Source organism: Carassius gibelio, chromosome A13 (assembly GCF_023724105.1).
Source record: "Carassius gibelio isolate Cgi1373 ecotype wild population from Czech Republic chromosome A13, carGib1.2-hapl.c, whole genome shotgun sequence".
NCBI lineage: Eukaryota > Metazoa > Chordata > Actinopteri > Cypriniformes > Cyprinidae > Carassius > Carassius gibelio.
Window position 1 is genome coordinate 7,924,135 of NC_068383.1, and position 26,586 is coordinate 7,950,720.

A 26,586-nucleotide genomic window follows, 5' to 3' on the forward strand; every position below is an offset into this window, starting at 1 on the left:
GTTTTAATGTATGTACAGTATATACAGTTGACTGAGTAGTGACCTCAGTAAAGTGCATTGTAGATTAATGAAGGTAAAAAATACAATACAGTAAAATGTTCAGGGCTGTACACCACAGAAATGAACTGCTGACTCTTATTCAGTCAATGTAGAGCATCGAATACTAACAAGGCGAACATCTGTTTGCATCAGAGCATGCAATGACTCTTCAAACATGCCCTGAATAAACAGAACTAATCGTTTCAATCATTTTTCAGAAATAACCACAAGGATTAAAGAGAGGAAATCTCATCACCTTAAACTTAAATGTGATGAATATGAGGGATATATCCCTTGCCAGACCAGACAGACTTCTTTAAGGAAAATGTCTGACCACATAGGGCCTTGATCTAAAGCAGTGGCAGCCTCCACTTTCAGTCTTTTATCTATTCCCCTAATATATAATAGTGTGAAAAATTTCATAGTCTCAATACCCTGTTGGCAAATCCATCTTAAAGGTCTACTCCACCCCGAAATGAACATTTTGTCATTCATTTCTTACCCCCATGTCATTTCTAACCCATAAAAGCTTTGTCTTCAGAATACAATTGAAGATATTTCAGATGAAAACTGGGAAGCTTCTGACTGTCCCATAGACCGCCAAGTAAATTACACTGTCAAATGTCCAGAAAAGTATGAAAAGCATCATCAGAATAGTCCATCTCCCATCAGTGGTTCAATGGTATGAAACGATGAGAATACTTTTTGTATGCGAAGAAAACTTTATTCAACAATTTGTCTGCCCAGTGTCTCTCACATTACCGTAGCACCATTTTGGAGAATATGAGCTGAACGCAGGCAGCGTACGCTCTTCTGTGTCAGCCATGCCACAAGGATATGTTTTCTATGTGTATTTACGCTTGATTTAAAAGAAAACACTGCATCCGTGTGGCGCGGCTGACACAGAAGAGCATACATAGAGGAGACGAATTGTTGAACAAAGTCTTTACTTTTGTTTTCTTCACATACAAAAAGTATTCTCGTTGCTTCATAACGTTACGGTTGAACCACTGATGGCAGATGGACTTTTCTGCTTTTCATACTTTTCTTATCGTTGACATTGTAATTTATTTCACAGTCTATGGGACAGTCACAAGCTTCCTAGTTTTCATCCAAAATTGTGTTCCAAAGTCGAACAAACTTTTACGGGTTTGGAACGACTTTAAAGACTAGTTAAAGACCTGTTCGGAACAGCTAGAAACCAGCTACTGTCTTCCATAACACAGAAACCATTTTAACATTGATTTTCTAGCAGGGATACTACTGTACTGATAATCCTAAAGTGATATATCTTTGGATGTGCTATACCCCATCACTTCCCTCCACCCTAAAAGAAGACCATGAGCGATGTTACGTAAGACACGTTGAGATAAAACAACTTAGGGTGTGGTCACCTGGAGGGCAGTGAGAAAATAGCAAGATTTAGAATAAAATTATTTATAAATCATTAAATGAATTAATAGAAACATAAATTAATTCTGCAATTAATAAAAGTGCCGCAAATATCCCTTAAAGCTTTACTACGTCCATGCAGACAACCTACAACAAATCTATTAACGGACACCAATATTAGCCAATCACCACAGAGCTATTTCTAGTGGGCGGGCTTTGAGGGTTTGCATACCAGCCAATCAGACGCCCTGCGTCGTGTTTCTTTTTATTTTTTTCCGTTACTGTGAAGTTTTTGCCGATGCTCGTGCTGGAGGTTCTGCCTACTCGTCACTCTGGATAGCGGCCGTGAAAAAAACGGACAGAAAGAGAAAGACAAGGAGACACGGACTATAAAGGAGAGTGAACGGGGCAGGGGAGCCGAGGCAGCGACGTTAGTTTCGTCCCCATCGTTTTAAGTGCGCACGGGAGTGTTACTGCAGCGCTCTGTGGGAGAGAGAGAGAAAGAGAGAGAGAGAGACCGTAGGACCGGAGAGAGACGGGAACAGCAGTTCAGAATGGATCACCATCACAATGATGGAGGAGAGAACGACTATATGCAGCAGGAAGATGACTGGGACCGGGATATGCTGCTTGATCCCGCCTGGGAGAAACAACAGCGAAAGGTACGCTCTCCACACCACCGGTGCCTTTGGGTGCAATGGGAACTTGCAAGAAACCAGCAGAAAAAAGAGAACATATCGAAATGTGGATATTTAACAGGCCTGTTCGGTCTCCGAGTCATTCCGGCTGCTGGTGAAATAGGCTTTGCATGCATGCATTTGTTTATATCGTGTGTATAATATCCGTTTCCCTGAAAACCGGTGTACAGAAAATCAAAATCTTATAAACTGTAATTACATATTCCTAAAGCATCAGCCTTTATTATAAGAAACTTGGGAAACATCTGTTGCGGGATTGCGCACTCTTGTCTGTCCATTCATTTGAGCGTTGTGACGGCCCGCCCCCAGTCAAACGATCCGGGACCCTGATCACCGGACACCGTGCGCCCACCTTTTCTCCTCACCGCGCGCGCAACAGATGTCAGCGGCAGCAGTGTTTGCTGTGCGGATGCGGCTCATATGATCAGCTGTGCGCGCTGAGAGCATGAGCTCAGTCAGCTCACTTCATTGACGGTCACGCCACGCAAACCCAGTATCTGGCACTTAAACTGTGACCCACTCAGAGAGAATCTTTCTGTTTCCGATTCCTCGCGTCGATCCAATTTCCCTAAAGATTCTTTAATACTTTTCTTAAAAAAAGAATGCAGTTAGTAGTGCATTTACTTTCCAGATGATGAGGTAACGTCTGATTACAACATAACAGAGATAAGTAACATACAACCGCAATAGAATTTCGTATGTTTACGTTTTTCTAAATATGACATAACGTTAAATATGTATTTTTACAACACACATCTAGTAACTACATGGATTAAGTCCTACAAATATAACATAAAGCAAGTTTCAATTAATTTCTCAGGCGTCATGGCGAAAGTAATAATTTGCAGTTCAGAAAGTGATTCAGATTAATTTAGGCACCGCTCATACTGATTCAGAAGTCTTTTTGATACATTAAAATTGTTTGTTCAAAGGAGTTGTTTGTTTGAGAACCGTATTTCGCTCTGTGGTTTAGATTCATTTAAGGAACCGGTTCGTAAGAGTATTTTTTTTCAGGACTTGGACCATACGGATCGATTCTTAAGCGGTGTTGCGTTGAACAGTAGGTGCTATAAAACACTGTCAGGGTATTTATTACGGTGTTCAGTGATCATCAGCGGTGGAATGTACCGTTAACAGATCCAGACGTCATAAAATCGCTTGTTTCCGGAATGATTAACGGTCCTGATGGAACCGGTTATCGGTTGCCAACTTTAGGCCCATGCCAGCTCAGTTAACTCATGCCGCTAGACCATTAGTTGGGAGAGTGGATTGTTTATAAAAATCTCTCCGATGTGTTTTTTGCACAGTAGTCTAAAAACTATTTGAAATATGAGTGAAACGTTTGCCGCTCCTACACTTTTTTCCTCCCCCTTGGAAAACTGGGAGGAAAAAAAGAGAGCGAGTGCTGGAATCTGCTGTGGTTTGGGCTGGGCTTGTCAGGGAGCAAGTCTGCCCAAAAATGGTAATAACAGACCCCGCACACGGCTGCTGGAAAACTTTCCCGCGTCTCTTTTTTTTCCTTCCACGAAAGCTTGTAGACTCCTGAATGATGTCATCAGCTACTGGCGGGAAAGACTCATTCTCAGGTATGCGGGCAGAGACCCGCATTTCAGCTCCTGCGACCATTTACCATGACAAATCTGGTGGAAGAGTTTTCCACAAGACCAGACATGTTCAGTCTTACTTTACCGAGTGTTAAAAGAGAAATTAAACTCCTAAAGTAGTTTTACATCAGTAGCCCATTGCAGGATCATTGTATTTTGAATATTATGACCCATTAACGTCATGTATGCCCTGAGGTGTTTTTCCCCCCTGTGTCGGGATATAGGCACTACACTGTGATAAAGTATAATTTCTGAGACACTGTTCATTAATGACCAACACACACATCTGCTCCATATTGCTTATTAAACACCCACTGTGACATTAATGATGCGTGTGTCTGTCAGACAAATTGGTTATTGTTCTGCTTTCTGACAGGGCTGAAAGGTCAATAGAGATTAGAGTGAAGTCTGTTCTGCAAACACACACACACACACACACTCAGCAGGAACAGAGTGCAGCCCTGACCCCAATCTCATAAAATACATAATGGACTAAGTCAAATCTGGAATTAATGAATTTGAGTTGAGAAAGTGAATGTAAGAAACCATCTGATTGGCTGCAGTTTATATTTATGCATAAAAGTGTTTCAGCAAGTTCAGGCTGGACCAATAGAATCGGAAACACATTTTCCTGTCTAATAACATCTGTGTCGGTCTGTGAGTGTTTGTCTGCAATTTGAGAAAAAAAAGCCCCTCGGGACGTACAGGTGTGAGGTGATTCAGCTTGAAACAGCAGCAAGACCTTATGAACTCTCTCTCCTTTTTTCCTGTCCTCATCTGTGAGGTCAGATTTTCATTGTTTTGTACACTTGTCCCTTCCTGATGCTTTCAGCAAGAGAAGGCTTATGGGGCCTTCAGATACCACAGTTCATCTCGTAGTGCCACAAGACAGAATTCTATTTAGGCTTCAGTGCATGTTCTGTTTCATTTATAGTACCGCAGCTTTCAAAAGTTAGGGGCCAGTCAGTTTTTTAATGAATACTTTTATTCAGCAAGGACTCATTAAATAGATTAAAAGGGGCAGTAAAGACTTTTACATTGCTCAATGTTTTTAAGTTAGTTCTTTCAAACTTTCTATTTCTCAAAGAGTCCTAAAAATGATTTCTAAAAAAATATTAATTTGAAAAAGTTATAATAAAAAGTTATAATATTTCACAATATTATTATTATTACTTGATAAGCATAAAAGGCTTCTTTCAAAAACATTAACAAGTCTTACTGACTCCAAATATTTGATTGGTGGTATATGTGTTGAGCTTCTGTTCTCAATCATTTGTAGAAACATTCTGCTTTACTAGAGGCACTAAACAGACAGAATTGCAAAAAAGCAGGATGTAAAGCCTAACCTGTTATCCAACTAAATAGATGGTTCCAAAATTTACAGCATTTAGTCCATGCTGTTTCATTTAAACAGATTGCATTTTTGTTGGTGCTGCTAGTGGCACAGAAATACATTAAACTCTGCAACTTTAAGTTGAGTTTTCAGCAAAGCTCATTTAGATTTGAAAATATGATATTGCATTCAAATTTGAGACAGTATTTGCCAGAAGTTTTACCACAGGTATTTGCCACTACCATATGAACATATGAATTTGTTGATAAAAATAGCTTACCAAGTCAACCCTTACCAAAATGCAGTCTGTATTTTAACACATTTTATCATCATTTTAGTAAGTTCAAATGTTAGTATACTAACATCATAGTAGTGAATTTCCTCTAGAAAATGTAAAAATCTGATTTTTTTTTTTTTTTTTACTGAAATGACAAGATTTGTCCTGCAGTGCTGTGCAGTGTGCAGACAATACTAGTTGTGAGTAATTTTAAGTGTTTCCATACTGCAGTAGTTCAGTCTGCCTTGGGCAGGTTTTGAATGGTTCTGTTTGCAGATTCTGATAAGAAAGATGTAGATCTACAGAAAACGGTTCAGCTTTAGTGAATCTGAATCAGTCATTTATCATTAAGTTCTGAGATCTGTAACTGTCTACCAACCTGCTTAGTATTATGTATTTTCTTGGTGCATGTCTTTAGGGTAGTAAAGAGTTAATATAGGAGGGGAAAAATAATTTTCTAGCTTTTTCAATGTAAATAGAATTAAACTAGGCCTACTTGTCGCAATCAGTCCTCTGGTTTTCTCTGTCTCTCACACTTTTTCTCTTTCCCTCTACCTCTATTAGAGGGGTAAGCAGAGAATCCCAGGGGGACACAGTGGCTGTTTTTAAGCTGATCTGAGGTGAGTTCCCTGAAATCCCTAAAATCTGTCGCAGATCTAAGAAGAATCGGCAATTCTCTGTGGAGATATTGACATACACATTCTATCGCTACATCAATATCTATTTTTACCACATTTCTGTGATGATTTTTAGTGAAAATCTGCAGCATTCCATGAAACATTGTAAAATGTGAGTACTAAACTCTTAACATGGCTGAAAGCATAATCCATTTAGCCAAAATATCTAATAAACCAACACACAAGCCGTTTGTGTAAAACTTTGTGAATGGCATCTGCTTTAATTGCGTGGAGTTCTGTGGGCACAGATACTGTGTAGGCCTGCGTATAACACATGATATCCTTAAGTGTCATTGCGTGACTGATTTATTTTTTACCACTTTACTGAAAGTAGAATCTTCAATTCTTCACCAGTTGGGATGGTCAATGTTTTTATTTATTTTATTTTGATTCAAGGAATCAATGAAATAAAGGAAGAAAAGAGGGAAACAAATCTGGAATTAATGGTAAAGTAATGACTTTGAACTATATGCACATAAATTATTGTAATATAGAAAAAAATCATCCCTTTTAAAATCACATTTTTTGCTTTGCAGCCTGAAATGAAGACAGACACAGTTTTGGTTTTATCCAGCTGTATTTACTCAGTGCAAATCTTAACATTCAAGTGAAAGATACAACACCAACATATCAGAAAAAATAAATAGATAAAAAGTATAAATCACTGAGTTGGAAAAATGATCACCCCTTTGTGTCAGTATTTTGTTGAACCACCTTTTAATTACAGCCTTTAGTCTGTTGGGATGTCTCTACTAACTTTGCACCTCTAGACTTTGCAATATTTGCCCACTCTTCTTTGCAGAAATGCTTAAGTTCAGTTAAATTTGATGGTGACCGTTTGTTGACTGCAGTCTTCAAGTCATTTCACAGATTTTCAGTGGGGTTTAAGTCTGGGTTCTGACTAGGCCATGCAAGGACATTCACCTTTCTCCTCCAATCACTGTGTGCTCAGTTTTCCTGTGTGCTTTGTGTCATTGTCATGTTGGAACTTGGAAGGTAAACCTTCTTCTCATTGACAACTTTCTGGCAGCAGAATTTCCTCAAGAATTTGACAGTATTATGACCCATCCATTTTTCCTTCTATCCTGACAAGTGCTCCAGTCCCTGCTACAGAGAAACATCCGATATCACCACCTCCATGCTTTACTGGAGGAATGCTGTTATTTGGATGGTGAGCTGTAGGATTTCTGCCAGACATATCGTTTGGTGTTGAGGCCAAATAATTTCATTCTAGTCTCATCTTCCTCAGAATGTTCAAGGTGTGTTTTGGCAAAGCTCAGTCGTGGCTGTATGTGGCTTTTCTCGAGGAGTGGCTTTTTCCTTGCAGCCCTTCCATACAAATCACATTTGTGGAGAATTTGTGATATTTTTGTCACATGCACACAATTACCACTCTTTGTCATACATTCCTGAAACTCAGATATTGGAGGGACAGTTTGGCCATATCTGATTATTGGGGTGGACTTGTCCTTCTCCATATCTATGGTGGTTACGGCCCTGCAGCTCTCCAACACAGGCTACAATTTATTGCTTTTCTACAGCTCGCTATGTTTCACCATTCCTAATATTCATCCACTGATGTACAAATGCAGCTGTGCTTTATTAAAACAATTACTTTGATTGAACAAAACCCTCTTACAGACAGTGGAAGATTAATGAAATGCTCAAATTAAGTTTGTCTCATGATTTCATTCAGAACAGTAAGATTATGTTTTATTCATGCATACGTATAACATGCATGAGATAATGCGTAAGTATTTCATGACATCATAAACAGCATGTCTGTTAATGACACCAGATTCGGAATGACATGCATGATGATGTGCATGACACAGTCTCTGGCATTTCCTGCCCTGGAGTTTAATGTCAGGATGTGATGAGGTACTTCATCCCTTACTGTGCTCTTTCAACCAGTGAAAGAACAGCTTGAACTGCTCTACAATAGTGTTGAAAATGCTGTCACCTCATTTACTGAGACTGTGTGTGTGCTCGAGCCAGACCGAGATGCTACGGGATGCAGTTTTTTGATGTATGTGTGTGCGTACTTAAAAAGTTTTTTTTATTTTTTATTGACTGTTTGATTCTTCTTTGCCTCTGCAGTTTGAAAAGTCAAATATGTAAAGTCAGAACCTTTTTTATCTTAGTGAAAGCTCTTTATGCAAATCTTCATCTGATGATGTGCTCCAAATGAGAACTTTGATCCTTGTATCCTGTATCTGGTAACAACAGACTTAACCAGAACCAGGCCTTATTGTTCCTCACATAAAATCATATTTAATGCAACAGCTGTAACATGCCGCAGTGAGGAAAAGTGTGTCACAAATGTGTGTTTTTAAGTGTAATAAACGTGAAAGCAGCAATTCGATCGAGTCAGTGTTTAGCTGTAAGTGAAGCTTCTGGTGTTGTTGATAAGATTATTAATGAGCCATTAAACTGTGTGTCTGGAAAGATAAAAATGTGAGACAGGCTCACCTTAGGAGGGTGTATTGTGTGTGTGTGTGTGTGTGGGGGGGGGGGTGTTAATGTGGAATGCGTGTGGAACTGAGACAGTGGGCCGCCCGCCCCAGGGGCTGATCAGCACTTCCTGCCTAGAGGAGAAAGCCAGCAGACACCAACAAACAGACAGATAGGGTGAGAAAGAGAAACAAAAAAGATTCTTACAAGAGTTATACTTTGAAGCTAAAACATAGGGATAGGGGGTTGTTCAAAGCGGTAATGATGTTTGCCTTAGCAAACAGCGCTAATGTGAAAGATAAACAGATGGAGAGACAGACAGGCATTTCATCCATTGAAAGGGAATGATGTCACTGTCTCTGTGTATGCGGTCAGCATTTTGCTTAAACAGGTAACAGCTGTTACAGCTGTCGCACGTGCGCACCTGAGTAGGCGGAGCTGCACAGGCATTTGTGTGCTGACAAGACAAGAGAAACTTCATTCCTGATGTCTTTCTCTGGCTCTCACACTGAGAATGCATGTACAGTGCCCCCAAAATATATATGATCACTTAAGACACATTTAAAAATCTATGAATGTTCCTGCGTTTGATTTAAGGATGTGCTGATATTAAAACTCTGTCTGATATAAAAATATCATCATATTTATAGGTTACCTTTTTCATAACCTGGAAATAATTTGTTAATATTAAATTAACTTACTGTTTAAATATATAAGGTAATGAATTAAATAACAATATTATTGAATTATATAAAATGTGTATGCTATTTTTACTGAATAATAAAAAAAGGTTTAAACTAGAAACAAATTTGTATTGTTTAAAAGGGGTCATAGGATGCGATTAACATTTTTCCTTTCTCCTTGGAGTGTTACAAGCTCTTGGTGCATGAAAAAGATCTGTTAATTTGCAAAGACTGAAGTCTCAAATCCAAAGAGATATTATTTATAATTATATAGTTGTTTGTTGTTTCTTTGATCACAAATGCAGACATTGTTTTATGTTTATGCAGCACGATACGCAATGCAATGCGTAAAAAGACATTATATGCAAAGACTGTATAGAATACCCAAGACGTGTCACTCCAGTAGTTTTGAATGGGGAAAAGGGCAATGCTCAATATGGTCACTCAATCACAGGAAGCCCCATCTTCTGAATGAAAGAGCCAATCGCTTTTTTTATAATGATATTTGAGCAGAAGTTTGTTTAACAAGAAGTTTAACAATGTTTTTGACACAGGTATGGTCAGATTTCTTTGGCAATTTCAAATATGAAATTTAGCTTTTAAATTGTTGCTGATTTGAGTATGAGCTCCAAATTCTCCTATATCATACTATAATAGCCATGAAGCCTGATATATTGATATTTCCGTCATTTCTCTCTCTCTCGTGCTGCACATCTGAGCTGCGTTTATCAGCTGTGCGGCAGAGATAAGGACCGTCTAAAACACTTTTTTCCACTAAAACTTTCGATTATTTGCGCAGCCTAAGTGTGTATATATACTTGTTTTGAAATTTGAGCATTTAAAATGAAAACAACATCCTGTGCTTTAGCTGTTGGATAAGTTGCATGGTAAAACTCTTTTCGTAATGTCATATCTTCAAATTCATCATTTCATTACATTCAGCACAGTCGTACAGTTCTTGAACAGAAGAACACATCTTATGTAAACGCCCCCCCCCCCAAGAAAACAGTCATCCTTATTACACAGGACTTCTTTCAGAAAACTGTCAGTTCAATTAAGCAGCCCAGCATCTAGTTAAAACATGTTAGTTTTGCACATCTCTTAACTTAAAGAATGATGTGCTACGGTGAGCACATTCAGTGATTTTTACTGGAAGAAATCTAGTTTTGCCAAATTGCTCGCCGAAACTTATGGAAGCTTGAGTGTTTATTTTTGCATTCTATCTATGTTAGAGTTTGTCTTTATGTTTCAGTTTGTATTATTAATTAAGTTTGTTTGTTTGTTATTTATAGCTTTTATTCTTTCACATTTTGATTTGCATTACTGTAGGAACAGGAATATTGTAACAGCAGTGATGGCTCTCATATGTATGCTTGCACTTCCTCTTGAATTAATTTATAATGCTACTACTTGACTCACATTTACCTCTAGATATTCCCATGTTATGGGATTTCCTTTTAGTATCTGCCAAATTCCACAATGTTTCTAACCTGACCTGCACTCTATTACCCATAATCCATCAATAAACTGCACACCCCAGCCCACCCGTAGGGATCGTCTGTATCCCATTATGTTGCAGTCATGTCTCTCCTCACATCCAGATCTAGAAATTTCTCCTCACATATCAAAGTTTGGAACAAACTCCTGCTTTTACGTGCATAAGCTAAAGTGTCTCTGATTCTGTTAAGTGGCATATCAATCGTATTAGAGTGTGAGTGTGTTTAGCTTCTGTTCTGCTCCGCAGCTGTTTCTCATCAGCTCGCTAACATACCGAAGAATCCTGAAGCCACAGATACTCAGCGCTGCCATGACAACCCCTGTAGAGCGCTTACTTTCTCTCTCACTGTCACAATCCGGCATGGTTGAAGATGAATACAGAATTACCAAAATATTCAAACGCTTGCATAGCACAGGTGTTTTAAATAAATAAAAGTGATTAAAGGGGTCATAATCATGAGGAAATTAAATTTGTATTGATATTTTAAGAACATTTTATTATTAACTTAACTTTCTTGTGCTGTTTCAGGCTTTGTGTAGCACTTACATGTTGCTGATCATTTCAGTCTGATCTTAACAATTTGAGTTGCACATTTCGGTGTGGGTTTTGCAAACCTATAGAAGCACTTATAGAATTTTCTTCCAAGTCTTATATGCACCTTACAGGCATTTTTTGCATTTAAATTTGGTTTTATTTCTCTTCTAAACTCATAAATCACTCTTTTTCAGACATTTACTGCATGGTGCAATTCTCATCTACGAAAGGCAGGGACACAGATCGAAAACATTGAGGAGGATTTTAGAGATGGACTCAAACTCATGCTGCTCCTAGAGGTTATTTCAGGTCAGTGACCTTGAACCCAGTCCGCCCCTCTACATTTGGAAGCTTGTATCTTCTTTGATGATGATAAAATTAGGCACACAAAGTGTATAATTTATAGTATTAGCCAATAGAGGATTTATTTAATATGTGAACAAAATAGACATTATAACTGACATATACTTAAAATAATTAAAAACAAGTCAAATTAAATTAAATCAAGAGGTTGTGGATCTAAACTAAATCAGGAAACTGATTTCGTCTCTATAGTCCAGTGGTTCCCAACCTTTTTCAGCTTGCGGCCCACACAACCAAACACATATGTTTGCGCGGCCCACTGCAAAAAAATTAACTGACCCCACTATTGTTGGGTTAATAACTTAATACTCAGAAGCTAGATTGTTAACTGTCTTTATTGAATTAACTGGCAATGAACAGAAAATAACTCGAGCTGGCACCGCTTGGCACAACTGCTGTTGTTCTGTAGCATATGCAGCAAAAATATCTAAGATAAATTGGCGGTTTATTCTTAAACCAATCAGCGAGCTTGAATAGTGGAAGCATAGTTACAGTTTAATTTGTATTTTTTGTTATTTAATTTAATTATATATATATTTTAACATTTTTACATATATGAACAATATTTTTTTTTCTTTTAATAGTAATTGGCGGCCCACCTGCAATACATCGCGACCCACTAGGGGGGCCCACAGTTTGAAAACCATTGCTCTAGTCATTCAAATTGAATTTTTTTTTTTACAAAAGAGTACTTGCGTACTATAAGTCGAAAACTCTCAGGAATAAATATGTGATAATATTTATGAACATGATTAAGCCTCCTGAGGGCAGAGTTTTGTGTGTGATGTAATGTTACGTAATATTTAAACTGTCTTTCTTTGTAGGAGAACGCTTGGCCAAACCAGAGAGAGGAAAGATGAGAGTCCATAAGATCTCCAATGTGAATAAAGCTCTGGATTTCATTGCAAGCAAAGGAGTCAAACTGGTTTCTATTGGAGCAGAGGGTAGGCCCCTTCAGCAGTGACCTATATCCTGCAGGCTTCCAGGGTCATGAGTTCAGCGTTTCAGCATGTGGGATCAATGACTGTCAGACGCTCTGCCTGTGTGTGATATGTACTTGTATCCCATGTCATATGAAGCCCCTCCCCATACAGTTAAATAGGTTAGACATGCGGTTTATACCTGACATATATTAGACCAATCTACAGTGTGTGTGTATTTTTCCTGTTTGCTGTTCCCTCTCTTTATAATCCAGAGCAGCATTCCAGACAGATTAGCCATCTACCAAAACCTTTGCCTTGGTCACATACTTTTTCTATTTTGTGTGTGTGCATTTGTCTGACAGAGCCAGGATACACTTACACACACGCACACTGAGATGTGTGTGGAGTGTATTATGAGATAAGCCTAAAAAAAGTAGGAGAGTAAAACATGCAGGTTTTCCTAGATATTTCAATGAGGACTTCCCATACACATCTACAGTATGTGTAAAAAAAAACTAAATTAAAATAAAACTTTTGACACAATTAGAACCAAATGCAGACATTATTTAGTCTTTATTAACCATTTGTCCATTTGAGAATGTCTCCAAATCAGACAGGGCACATGTTCAGCAAGTTTGTATATGCCTTTAGTTTGTAAAATGATCTCATTGTTGAGCTGTTACAGTAAATGTGATCCTGGTGTGCATGTGTTTGTACTGTTTAGAGATTGTTGATGGGAACGCTAAGATGACTCTGGGGATGATCTGGACCATTATCCTCCGCTTCGCCATCCAGGATATCTCAGTGGAGGGTATATATAAATAACACACACACAAACACATTTTTTTTGTTTATAAGTGATGCATTAGATCTTGAAGACTTGAAGAAAAAAAGCAGTAGGTAGTTTGTGTGTATGAAATATCACGAGAATGAACAGTTCTGCACTTTTGAATTTCTGAAAAAGGAATTTTTTAGTCATTTAAATTACAATGTTATCTTTCATCTTTTCACTCCTGAAATTGTGTGTGTGTGTGTGTGTGTGTGTGCAGAGACCTCAGCTAAAGAAGGCCTGCTGCTGTGGTGCCAGAGGAAAACAGCTCCCTACAAAAATGTCAACATTCAGAATTTCCACATCAGGTGAGCAGACAGGAAATGATGCTTAGAGAGAAGCAGGGTGAATGATGGGAAAAGAGCAAGACTTACAGAGATACTGCAACTGAACGCTGAGCTACAGCATCATATATTACATTTCTCTTTCTGTCTCTCTCCTTGACAGTTGGAAGGATGGATTGGGCTTCTGTGCACTCATTCACAGACATCGTCCAGAACTTATTGATTATGGTAAACTGCGCAAGGTGAGGCAATACCAGAGCCTTTTACCATATATAGAGACTAGCAGCATGAAAGACCATGACCTATGCTTTGATGTTTGCTCTCACTCAGGACGACCCAATGACTAATCTGAACACCGCCTTTGACGTCGCTGAAAAGTACCTGGACATCCCTAAGATGCTGGATGCAGAAGGTGAGACATGTAGAGGACAGGTTTCTTCCTGTGAAACTAGATTAGACCTCTGTCTAGATAAAGAGTTGCAGGAGGACCACAGGATGTTTCCTTAACATAGTCTGTTCAAAGGGATTTTAAGGATAATAGACTGTGATGTTCAGTGATGAGATTGTTGCCGTGTTGCACTGGATCCATGTTCCTCAAAGTTTTCTATACTAAGTACTAACCGTCTGCAATTAATTCAGCCCGAACCACTTGACGTATAGTCTGCATTTAAACTTTGTTTTACAGATAATTTAATTCTTTTGTGAACTTTTTTTTTTTTTTTTTTTTTTACAACAAATTTAACATTAAAGTTATAAAATCTTACATTCATGGAATGTTTAGCATGCAAGATGGCAATAATATTTTCATAATTTTGCATAATGAATTTAGATGGGTCTTTGTTCTTACATCTGTTTGCATTCTGAACTGTGTTTTCTTTTTTGCAACTTTATTAAGCCTATTTGTTTTGACTATTTTTTTTGTTCCCATAGATAGAAAACAATACACAAATAAATGTTTTTACTGGCCCCAACACTAAAAATAATACATTTTATTTTTTATAGTGTAGCAGTCCCAGAAAGATTTATAATGATGGATATTTTTTGCATTTATAGCATTCGTACTAATATATATTTACCCTTAAAAATTGTTTTTTTATTATAGTATAACATGTTTGTTAAAGTATATCAATAAATGTTACATTTTCTTTAAAAATTTTGTATGAAAGCCGGAAATGATATATAATGTATCTCCACAAGTTGTCGCCTTGGTGACATTTAAATGAACATAATTTGCATCTGAACATTTGATTTATAACAAAAGAAGAAACGTGGCAAGTGGCAATACTGGAACTTTTCATTTACACAAAAACCTTAACTTAATTAGCTTAATAGCACTTATATTTCATTGCTCTTTTGTTGTTTTTGGTTGCTTCCATTGTCCTCATTTGTAAGTCGCTTTGGATAAAAGCATCTGCTAAATGTAAATGTAATTAAAACTTTAACAATATTCTTTTGTTGCTCCAAAGCATTTGTTGCTCAGAGTATTTCCTTCAGGAAAGTCCAACCTTGTTCAAATATTTTGTTGATTAGTTTAATTTTAGTTTAATTATATAATAGTTTCATATCCAATCGTATTAATACATTTTTTTTTTTTTACACAGGAAGTCATCTCAGATGGGCCTCTGAAGTGTGTGTGATGTGCTCTTGATTATTAATTTATTCTCTCATTACTTTAATATCACCCCCTTCTTTCTCTGCAGATATTGTTGGTACGGCCCGTCCCGATGAGAAGGCCATCATGACCTACGTTTCTAGCTTCTACCATGCCTTCTCTGGGGCGCAGAAGGTATCGCAGGGCACCCGTCCCAATGTCATGAGCTTCTACACTTACCCATTGTGTCCCTCCCTTCTCTCCGTTTCTGCTCACTGGGTTTAGTGATCAACAGTGGCAGTGATTAATGGTTGTCATGGTTTGGTGTTACCATGAGTACTCTCCTAACAGTCTGCCTCTCTCTGACTCTTTGCAGTGCTAAGCTCCGCCCCTCAGGGCTCATGCTTCTCCTACAGTTGCATGAATCTCTCCACCTGTTGCATGAACGAAAGGAAGTCTTGTGATGAAAGCATGAGTGTGTCTCCACTCCAGTCTCCTAAAACATACTTAAACATACCTGGCATCAGTGAGACTTCCTGGAGATCTCTTCATGCCTTGTATCATTTCTGTAGAACTGTGCCCCATTTAATTTATGTCTATGCAGTCTTTTACTCTGCTTTTCTTCTTTCCTCTCCACCTCCTTTTCTCTCTCTGTTCCTGCTCCGTCTTTCCCTGGGCAGATATCGTTAGTACGTTGCGTCCTGATGAAAAGGCCATCATGACATATGTGTCATGTTACTACCATGCCTTCTCAGGCAAACAGAAGGTGAGCACAGACTGACATCAGCCAATCAGGACACAAGCTTCCATATCACAAACGCAGTCAGATCTAGACAGCCAATCAGAACTCTGCTTTCATCAGAACCCCAAATAACAGTGCCAAAGCATGAATGTAAGAGATGTGTTCTTCACTAACCTGAACTCCTTTTTGAAAAAGAGGAATATTTTAGTATAACTACGGAAATAATATAATTTAAGTGTAAACTGAATGTAAAAGTGTTTTCAGACACTTAATTGCATTTGCAAATTTAAATGAAAATTATTTACAGTACACATTCATATTAAATGCAGTTTGATATAAAGAGTGTTTTTGAAACCACTTAAGTAGGATTTAAGTATTCTAAGTTATCTTAGTATGTTATATCATAATTACATCTATTGATTTTACATCTATTGATTTTCTTTGAAATATTTTGGAAGTGTTCTGCTGTATGTGCAGACAAGCATTTATGGTAAACTAAAATATACTTTAATGTAATTTCTATTGAAACTTCAACAGAATAAAAATCAACACCTATGTTAAACTGCAGTTTTTAAAATTGTATTTAAGTGTGTTAAGAAACATTCTCTTTAAGTACACTTAAGTGACCTTTTATCTCATTAATAGTGCAGGTATATTGCTATCTGTAAGTAAAGTTTAAAAATTGCTTTTAAGATTTGGTGTGCAAATTGAATATAATTAAGCACGCTTGTTTTTCACACAGGAAAGTGTGGTAAGGTCAGTCTTGAATGATGTCACTTACAGATCAATCAGTTTTGGCTGTTTCCAATGCAACTCTGCTGTAGTTTCAGATAACACACCTAGCTCTGTTTCTCCACACATCTGTATGCACACACAGAGCAATGACCATTTCCACAGCAGTGAATCACCTTAGACAAACTCTTGAGCCTAAAGCCAGAGAAGTTACAGCATAAGCAGTATATGACAAAGTATTTCCACATATACTTATAATTCTGAATCAGTTTAGACAGACTGATGTATTTGAATCAGTTCAGATGGAAACCATTCCATATCCCTTTAGAAAGTAGTAATTAATTCAGAGAAAGCATGTTTCTCACTTACTACTTCATTGTGCTGATTCATCACATCCAACTTCCTGAACCTGAGCTGATGACTAACGTCCCTCAATAAATAGTTTTCTGCATTCTGTGTGTGTGTTCTATGCACACACAGATCCTAACTGCTCTTATAAAGCATGAGTCTGGCTGTAAACCCACCAGACAGTTCTGCACTCAGAAAAACTTCCTCTGACACACTCACATTCACACCCATGTACGATTGTTGTGTGCAATATTAGGATTTTTCTAAATAACTCAGTGTCAAAATGGTCTGATAACTGTATCTTGCTCAAACTGGCTAATTTAATTAGAAAATAGACTATTTTTTTGTTTTGGTGACAGTCACACTCTATGAACCTATGAAATCAAGGTTGGGTTTAGAGTCCCATGAGGACGAGTAGATGAATACATACGTAATTGTGATGGCCATTTCAGTATTATCTACTACAAAGTAAAATCACTTTTTATTTGATTAATTTTTGGAATAATATTATTCATAAATATCATTTTCTATAATATGTTTTTTTTTTATTTTTATGTTAAACGCAAAGTACAAAAATAACAGCACTATGGGCCTAGTAACAAATATTTTGTTGTTTTCTTTTTTTAACTGAACAATGGAAACTGAAACAGTGTATGCGGTTCATGTTTTCATTGATTTTTTAAATGAAAAAGTTAAACATTTGCACTATTCAAAAGAAATTTCAAGTCTTCTTAAATGCTTTTAATGTTTTTCACTGCAGTTTTTTCCAATAAAATAAGTATAACTTCTTAATCCACAATGGATAATCATTTTGTGCCAACATAAGTAACATTTTAGATTAGCATTCATAAAATGATCATAAAACCACTGCTTGAACTCTGTCTTTCACTGACATCGCTAAACTTCCTTTCTGGCTTTTAGACTTGCAACTCATTTCCTTACCTCCACCTCCCCCTCCAAAAATACACACATTTATAATTAAATATGAACAAAAGGGTTATACGATATTGACGTAGCATTTGATTGCTTTTGGTAACTGTAACAAAGTGACTTGAGCACCTCAACACACTTAAACACACACAACCTTAACAGTGTTGGCATGGCGCTGATGTGGTTTCCACAGAAAGAGAAGCAGATTCATTCTGTTCTTTACCCCCTTCAGGCCGAGACAGCAGCCAATCGGATCTGCAAAGTCCTGGCTGTCAATCAGGAGAACGAGCAACTGATGGAAGACTATGAGAAACTGGCCAGTGATGTGAGCACACTCCTCCACATTAACTGAAAACATGGGCATTTACATTTCTGCTTTCCCGACCTTGCAGATCTATGAAAATTAAGAAAATCTCAAAAGATCATGGACATTTTTATACTGAAAATTATTTTAGTAATGCTCAGCTTTAAAATGTGTAACAAATTGCTATTTGTGAGAGAAACCTCCAAATTAAATAATTCTACAATAATTGTATAAAAAAATATTTGAATCTTATGTTTAATTCATAATAATAATAATAATAAAAAACAATATATACCGTATTTGAAACGTTCTCATTTTCTCCCTCTACCTCCTTTATCTCATTCTGTCTGCTCCTAACTTTTTCCAATTTGTTTTATCCTCTTTCCCCCCCCCCGTTTTTGTTGTTTCTCCCTATTTTTTCTGTCTGTCACCTGCTCTCTTCAGCTTCTGGAGTGGATTCGCAGAACAATCCCGTGGCTGGAGAACCGTGCTCCAGAGAACACCATGCAGGCCATGCAGCAGAAGTTGGAGGATTTCCGGGACTACCGACGACTTCACAAACCGCCCAAAGTTCAGGAGAAATGTCAACTGGAGATCAACTTCAACACACTGCAGACCAAACTCCGCCTCAGCAACCGGCCTGCGTTCATGCCCTCAGAGGGGAAGATGGTCTCGGTGAGAACCTAACACACTTACGACTTAAGTATCTCCCCAGGATTCAGAGCATTCAACTCTCTTGACTAGATCTGTGATGTTCAATTAATCGTCTATGTGTGTAGGATATCTCCAATGCTTGGGGAAGCCTTGAAGGAGCAGAGAAGGGTTATGAAGAGTGGTTACTGAATGAGATTCGCAGACTGGAGAGACTCGACCATCTTGCAGAGAAATTCCGCCAGAAAGCCGCTATTCATGAGGCCTGGACTGACGGTAACACTTCTTTTTATTTATTTATAAGAATTGAATTCCTCTATTGTATGGCTGATCTTTGCTGCTCTCTGTAGGTAAGGAGGAGATGCTGCAGCAGAAAGACTATGAGACGGCATCTCTCTCGGACATCAAAGCTTTGCTAAAAAAGCACGAGGCATTTGAGAGTGACCTTGCAGCTCATCAGGACAGAGTGGAACAGATCGCTGCCATTGCACAGGAGCTCAAGTGTGTAAATGCATGCTGCTTCAAGTTTAAATGTGTTGGTCTAGAACAGAACACATGTAACGTTTCATCTGTAGCATACATTTTCTGTCATCTTTTGGTGAAGTAGTTTAATTGTTTCACTCTCAATCTCTCTCTCTCTCTCTCTAGTGAGTTGGAGTATTATGACTCTCCCAGTGTAAATGCTCGCTGTCAGCGGATCTGTGATCAGTGGGACTCACTAGGAGTTTTAACTCAGAAACGCAGCGAGGCCTTGCAGGTAAAACACTTCTATCATACACCCATATGGAATTAATTCTTTCTATCCAGACCCGCAGGAAAGGGCAGTGTTGCTTCTTTGGTGACATACTGTGATTCAGTGTGTATGTGTGATTTTGTGATGTAAGTCCAGTGTACTCATATGTGTATCTCTTTCCTCAGAGGACCGAGAAACTGTTGGAAACGATTGATCAGCTGTACCTGGAGTTTGCCAAAAGTGCGGCGCCCTTTAATAACTGGATGGAGGGGGCCATGGAAGACCTGCAGGACACTTTTATCGTCCACACCATTGAGGAGATACAGGTATCGCACATTCATCTTTCAACCATCCATTCATTTATTCATCTACCTTTTCATTTAATATCTTCACATTTGTTTTCCTTCATTTAGGCCCTATGAAAATACCATTTATTAAATATTTTTTAAGGAATATCACACAACATACGTTTTTGTCCATGTTTTAATTTAAACTGTAAACCTCTGTTGTGCAGCACTTTGTTTATCAAGAAATTAAAGGAAGTATTTAAATTAAATTTTATTACATATCAAAAGATGAATTAGTTTTATGCATTCATTTGACTACTGTTTTTGATAGTAAATGTGTATAATTTTTTTTTACACACACACACACACACACACACACACACACATATATATATATATATATATATATATATATACATACATACAAACATACATATACATACATACATACATACATATATATATATATATATATATATAATAGGACTATTATTGTTACCATTTTAATAAATTATTAAATTGTCCTTCTTCTTAATTATTAAACTTTAATTAAACCATTAAAATGAAATCCAGAAAGTTAAAAAGGGTGGGACAACATAGAATAATGGTACACTAGTTAATGTTAGCTAACTACTTTAGTTAACATTAAGCAAGAACTACTGCATTTATTCATCTTAGTTATTATTAATTTCAACATTTACTAATGCATTATTCAAATCAAAAGTTGTGATTGTTAACATTGGTTAATGCAGTGTGAATTAGTATGAACTAACAATGAATAACTATTTTCATTAACTAAGATTAATAAATAAAGTAATAAATGTATTTTCATTGTTTGTTCATGTTATTTAATAAATTAACTAATGGAACCTTATTCTAAAGTGTTACCAAATTATTTTATCTTTCTGTCCATCCATGCATCTATCCATTTGGTGGATTTCAAATGTGACTAAGAAGTGTCCTGGTGCATTTCACATAAAAGTTGATATAAGAGGGAAAATTGAAAAATTGCAGAGGGGGATTGTTTTGTAAAGTTATAGAACCTTTCTTTGTGTGTGTGCGTTTGTGTGTTTGTATCAGGGACTCAGCACAGCCCATGAGCAGTTTAAAGCCACACTGCCTGAGGCAGATAAGGAACGTCAGGCCATCTTGGGCATCCATAATGAAATTGCTAAAATTGTGCAGACATACCACGTCAACATGGCTGGCACCAACCCCTACACCACCATCAACCCTCAGGAGATCAATGCCAAATGGGATAAGGTCAGAAAATAAACTTGTGCACGACAAACAGAAGGGAATCAGAGTTTTCAGACAAATATATGACATGTTATATATATGTATATATAAATATTTAAGAAAATGTGTACAATGAGAGGTGCTTAAATTCACCTCCACCCTGCTTTCTCCCAATCTTCCTTCCTCTCTCTCCTCTCAGGTGAGACAGTTAGTACCCCAGAGAGATCAGGCCCTGATAGAAGAACACGCTCGTCAGCAGAATAATGAGAGACTGCGCAGACAGTTTGCTAATCAGGCAAATGTCATTGGGCCCTGGATCCAGACCAAGATGCAGGTGGAACATGAGCTCAACTAACAGAAAATGAATTACATTCTCTCATGGTACTTCAGATAACTTCTGTGGAAAAAAAAGATGTCAGAAATGTCCTTGGTGATTAGCTTACATACATGACGACACAAGTTAATTTGTTTGATTTACATACAACACAGTTTAAAAGTTTGGGGTCAGTAGGATTTAAAAACAAATGTTGGGAAGGAACTTGACACTTTTATTCAGCAAGGATGCATTAAATTGAACAAAAGTGACAATAAAGACATTTGTGTCACAAATAGCTTCAGTTAATCAAATAAATGTGGTTCTTTTAAATTTTCAATTCATCAAAGAATCCTAAAATATTAATGTTTAATATATGTTTTTGGTAAATAGGATATATTATAGATCAACTAACCATTTGGAGCAAAGTCAACAGGAATTTCTAAAAAAAAATAAAAATAAAAATAAAAAAAGATATGGGAAGTTAAACAAAAAAAATAACCTTACATAAGTAGGGCTAGTTAAAATATTACTAGCCCTAAATTTTAATTAGCCCTACTTTTGTACTTGCCCACATTCAAATTAATTGTATGTTAACAGTCATCTTAAAGGACAAAATGCATTAAATACTTCTTAAATTAGCTCTGAAAACCATTTGGGTGTCTGCAGAATAAACCTTGGGGCAAAGATTCAGGAAAGACTGGTCGGTCTCTTATTTTTTAATGTTCTGTACTTAGGAAATCGGCAGAATCTCTATTGAGATGCACGGGACTCTGGAGGATCAGCTGACCCACCTTCGGCAGTATGAGAAGAGCATTGTAAACTACAAACCAAAGATTGACCAGCTAGAGGGAGACCATCAACTAATACAGGAAGCACTTATATTTGACAACAAACACACTAACTACACCATGGAGGTATATACACACATAAAATCTCAAATGCTTACTTGCATACCCCCTGTGCATTGGTATGTTCCTGACGTCTCTTTTCGTCCTCTAGCACATCCGTGTAGGTTGGGAGCAGCTCCTCACCACCATCGCTCGCACCATCAACGAGATCGAGAACCAGATTCTGACCCGGGACGCCAAAGGCATCAGCCAGGACCAAATGAATGAGTTCAGAGCCTCGTTCAACCACTTCGACAGAGTCAGTATCACACCGTGCTGTCCAGCACCACAGTTTAACATCATTAAGAGCAGTAGGACTTCTGAGAGCGTTATTCTGTGACTTCATTTGGGTGGAAACAAGAGAACTGCATAACTTTTTGTCAAAGACATTTAATTTTTTAATTTTGTTATTGGCTGCTGTTACACTTTGTGCTGTACCATGGGCAAAATTCAAAGTTTAAAGGCCCATTCACATGGAGTATGATAAAGTTAAAGATGTAGTTTTAACTATTGTTCTACATGTAAAGTAATAGCAGAGTCCACACCACAACTTCACAGTAATTGCACAAAGGAATGATATCGTTTGAATCATTTTCACAATGTCTTTTTTTCTGGCTGATGAACGATAAAAACATTGGATCAGTATTCCAATCACTACTGACTGTATTATGACTGTTTTTACTTTCATAACAATGCGTTTGTAAAATTGACCTGATTGGCATAGAGTGGAATTATGGGATATGTCACCCACACAAGTCCCAGATTACAGGCTGCCATGCTGAAGCCCAACGCTGCACAAAAAACCCACACAGTGCCACCCAAGGCACCTTAAAGGATTAGTTCAATTTCAGAACAAAGAATTCCTGATAATTCACTCACCCCCTGTCATCCAAGACGTTTATGTCTTTCTGTCTTCAGTTGCAATGAAATTAAGGTTTCTTTTTTAAAAAAACAGCTAATCATGGAATATTTTCCTCAAAAACCTTAATTTCTTTTTGACTGAAGAAAGAAAGACACGAACATCTTGGATGACACGGAGGTGAGTAAAATATCAGGACATTTTCATTCTGGAAGTGAACTAATCCTTTAAAATCATTAAAACAACACAAGATAGATAACACATAACAGACCCAGATTTTGATCAGACCTGTTTTCACAATCACTCTCTGCCCTCACTCACGGATGACACAGTACTGCACAGTTTGTCCTAACGGTTGTGCACTCTTCTCTTCTTTTGTCTTGTTTTTCACTTCTGCATGGACCCTCTTCCACCCCTCCACATGTCTGCATGACATTCCCCCACCCCTCCCATGTGTGTGCTGCATGTCCACGGCGTGACCTTTGACCCTGCCCACGGCTCTGACACCCAGGACCACTCGGGCAGACTGGGCGCTGAGGAGTTCAAAGCCTGCCTTATCAGTCTGGGCTTCGATATCGGGAACGACGCACAGGTACACACACACCAACACCAGTCAGGAGTTCAATCATTAACCACACTCTTCTTGTTTTGTTTTTCCTTTTTCTTTCTCCTTTCCTTCTGTCTCATTTCCCTCAATCCTTACTCTAAAATGACTTCCTTCACCTTTTCCTACATCCATCTTTTTCTCCTCTACTACCTGGTTGTATTTTTCCCTGGTGGGTTCCTGTAGAAGAAAACAGGCATGATGGATGCAGAAGACTTCAGAGCCTGCCTCATCTCCATGGGTTATAATATGGTAAAGCAGAGAGTTGAGATCTCCATGGGTTGTGATCAGGTTCAACTCAGAGTTGTAGTCCCCATGGATAATTAAATGCTAACTTGTATACAATAATATGAATCTACGGATAATCTGATATAATCCCTCTGGATTAAACTGGAAAATCTGAGATTTATGATCAACATGACAGATTTTGTGGGGATATATCTGTGTGGGTTATTGTTTAAGTAAGTATTTCTGGAAAATGTAGCATAAACTGTTAAAAAAAGTTTAAGTTTTTCATAAAATATTTATATTTTATTTTATTTCAATGACCGCAGATGATTTTGTAATAGTTTTAACGTTAGTTTTAGTTAACATTAACAACACTATTGTGGTTATTACCTGAGAATTTGTCTGAAGTATTCCTGGAAATAAAACAACAACAACATCTCATCAGCTATGCCAACCCAGTGGGGAACACTCTTTCATATCGTTTTCATAGTGATTTTTAAGAAGCGTTTCTCTGTTCTGTAGGGAGAGGCTGAATTTGCCCGCATCATGAGCATTGTGGATCCTAACAGACTGGGAGTGGTCACATTCCAGGCCTTCATTGACTTTATGTCTCGCGAGACGGCCGACACGGACACTGCTGATCAGGTCATGGCATCCTTTAAAGTCCTTGCTGGAGACAAGGTACATACAATACATACAGTCCAAACATCACTTCCCAGTGTCTTAATGAATAACTAAATGAATAGCTCTCTCCTCTTGCAGAACTATATCCTGGCGGATGAGCTGAGGCGTGAGCTCCCCCCTGACCAGGCCGAGTACTGCATCGCCCGCATGACGCCTTACACTGGCCCTGACGCCGTCCCGGGAGCTCTTGACTACATGTCCTTCTCCACCGCCCTCTATGGGGAGAGTGACCTCTGAACCGTCAACCGTCGACCTGCCTTCTGATACAAACACACAAATACACGTATTCATACACACACACACAGAGCTCGTGCACTATGAGAGTAAAAGTGGCTCTTCAGTGTTGATCTAGCACCAACAAGCAGAGCAAGCAGAACTGGTCCCAGATCAGCCCATCAGAGCAGCTTCCATCAGCACCACTCAATGACATTCCTTCATCTTTGTATCCTAATCAGCCCAGGTCCTTCCTGTGTGTCATATACAACTTCCTGTTCTTTCTCCAGCTGTGTTCATGAAGCCTGTCTTGCCTTTCTTAAGGGGTTGTCTCAAAGATGCAGCCTTCACATGCTTGTCAGAAGATCCTACTTCCTTCTGAAGTTGTATTCATTAGTTTGTCACATTGAAGGAAAGAATAGGAAGCAGGACAGGAAATCCTGATCCTTTTTTCTCTATGTAAATGTAGAATATGCAACCAACGGTTACAAATATACTGTACGTAAAGCATGTGGTAGGCAGCATCATGTCATCATTGTGACCTCTGACCCATGTGATACTGCATGACCATGTGCTACGATTGATCCACTTTTTTTACACAGAGTAAATGCTTGTTGATGAGACTGTTTTTGAACGTTTTCTTGAGATGGTGAGTCAGACTTCATGAACGGATCTTCCCCTTTCTGCTTCCAAGTGCAACATTGAAAAGCTCCCTCCCAGGAGGAATGATTTCTGTATTTTTACTTCTTATTTTGTTGGTTTGTTTTTTCCTCTTCATAAAGGAATAAAGTTAACATATTTTATTATACAGAACAAAAAAGGTATTTTTCTTCACCTTAATAAAAAGCTTTAAAAATGATGAAAATTTAAATAAAGAAACAATCACAGTTGCGTGTTTGTGTTTTTAATTGCTTGTGTTGTTTGTGCTTAAGATAATGATTTATTTGAATGTAGAAAGGAAAGGAAAACATTAAGAACATGCTTACAACTAATTTGAACATCTATTCATTTTATTCACCCAATTATGTATATTTCAATTAAAGTTGCTATATATTTCCTAAAGAAACGTGAAAGTGTAGAAGAACATATAAGAAATCCTATATTTTCAGATAATGTACAAAATGTATTTCACTTAGCTGCAAAAATACATTGATAAGAGATATTGATGTGCTATATTGGCTCTGTGTGTTCTTTGACCTGTGGCATACAGTATTAACAAACACCATGAAAATAACTAAATTTTCTAAGAAAAGGAAAAGATTTATTAATTTGAACTGCTTCGATTGTGACCATTTGTTTTCCATGTTAGCTGTCCTCACAGGAAAAGAGCATTATGTCAACGTTTAGAGAGCACATTGGCATATACTGTAGAAATAGATGCTTTCAAATCTAAAAGGTAGGCACTAAAAGCCACAAAAGTCTTGTTTTGATTTCTTGAGTTTTATTATGTTTTTAGGTTTGAAGCTCCTTGATAAATGTATTTAGAAATTTGATTTCTATGACAAAGATTAATTTTCATACTATAATTTCTAATATAAAGTTAAGAGAAAATTTGCTTTCAGTTGTAATTCTCACACACAGTAATTTAATATATATCCCTCATTTTTAAAGTGGAACCAGTGACTTATTTCTTAGTTCTACACGGACGCA

General features: G+C 37.6%; 1 protein-coding gene across 8 annotated transcripts; it reads left to right on the top strand.

Moving 5' to 3' along the window:
• Positions 1–1,724: 1,724 nt before the first annotated feature.
• On the top strand, positions 1,725–25,823 carry LOC128026019 (alpha-actinin-1). Of its 8 annotated transcripts, XM_052612704.1 has the most exons (22): positions 1,726–2,093; positions 11,384–11,498; positions 12,377–12,496; positions 13,200–13,286; positions 13,525–13,612; positions 13,752–13,830; positions 13,919–14,000; positions 15,289–15,374; positions 18,164–18,256; positions 18,680–18,910; positions 19,015–19,162; positions 19,237–19,387; positions 19,535–19,643; positions 19,805–19,945; positions 20,987–21,169; positions 21,345–21,479; positions 22,196–22,375; positions 22,461–22,607; positions 23,719–23,799; positions 23,998–24,063; positions 24,562–24,720; positions 24,802–25,823. In XM_052612704.1, exons 1-22 carry the CDS (start codon positions 1,986–1,988, stop codon positions 24,958–24,960), a joined length of 2,748 nt encoding a protein of 915 aa, XP_052468664.1. In that variant the 5' UTR covers positions 1,726–1,985; the 3' UTR covers positions 24,961–25,823. The 8 variants fall into 8 exon arrangements, with proteins under 8 accessions (XP_052468670.1, XP_052468664.1, XP_052468665.1 ...); XM_052612710.1 differs by lacking the exons at positions 15,289–15,374; positions 23,719–23,799 and adding an exon at positions 15,860–15,945 and having other exon boundaries at positions 1,725–2,093; XM_052612705.1 differs by lacking the exon at positions 23,998–24,063.
• Positions 25,824–26,586: the final 763 nt, after the last annotated feature.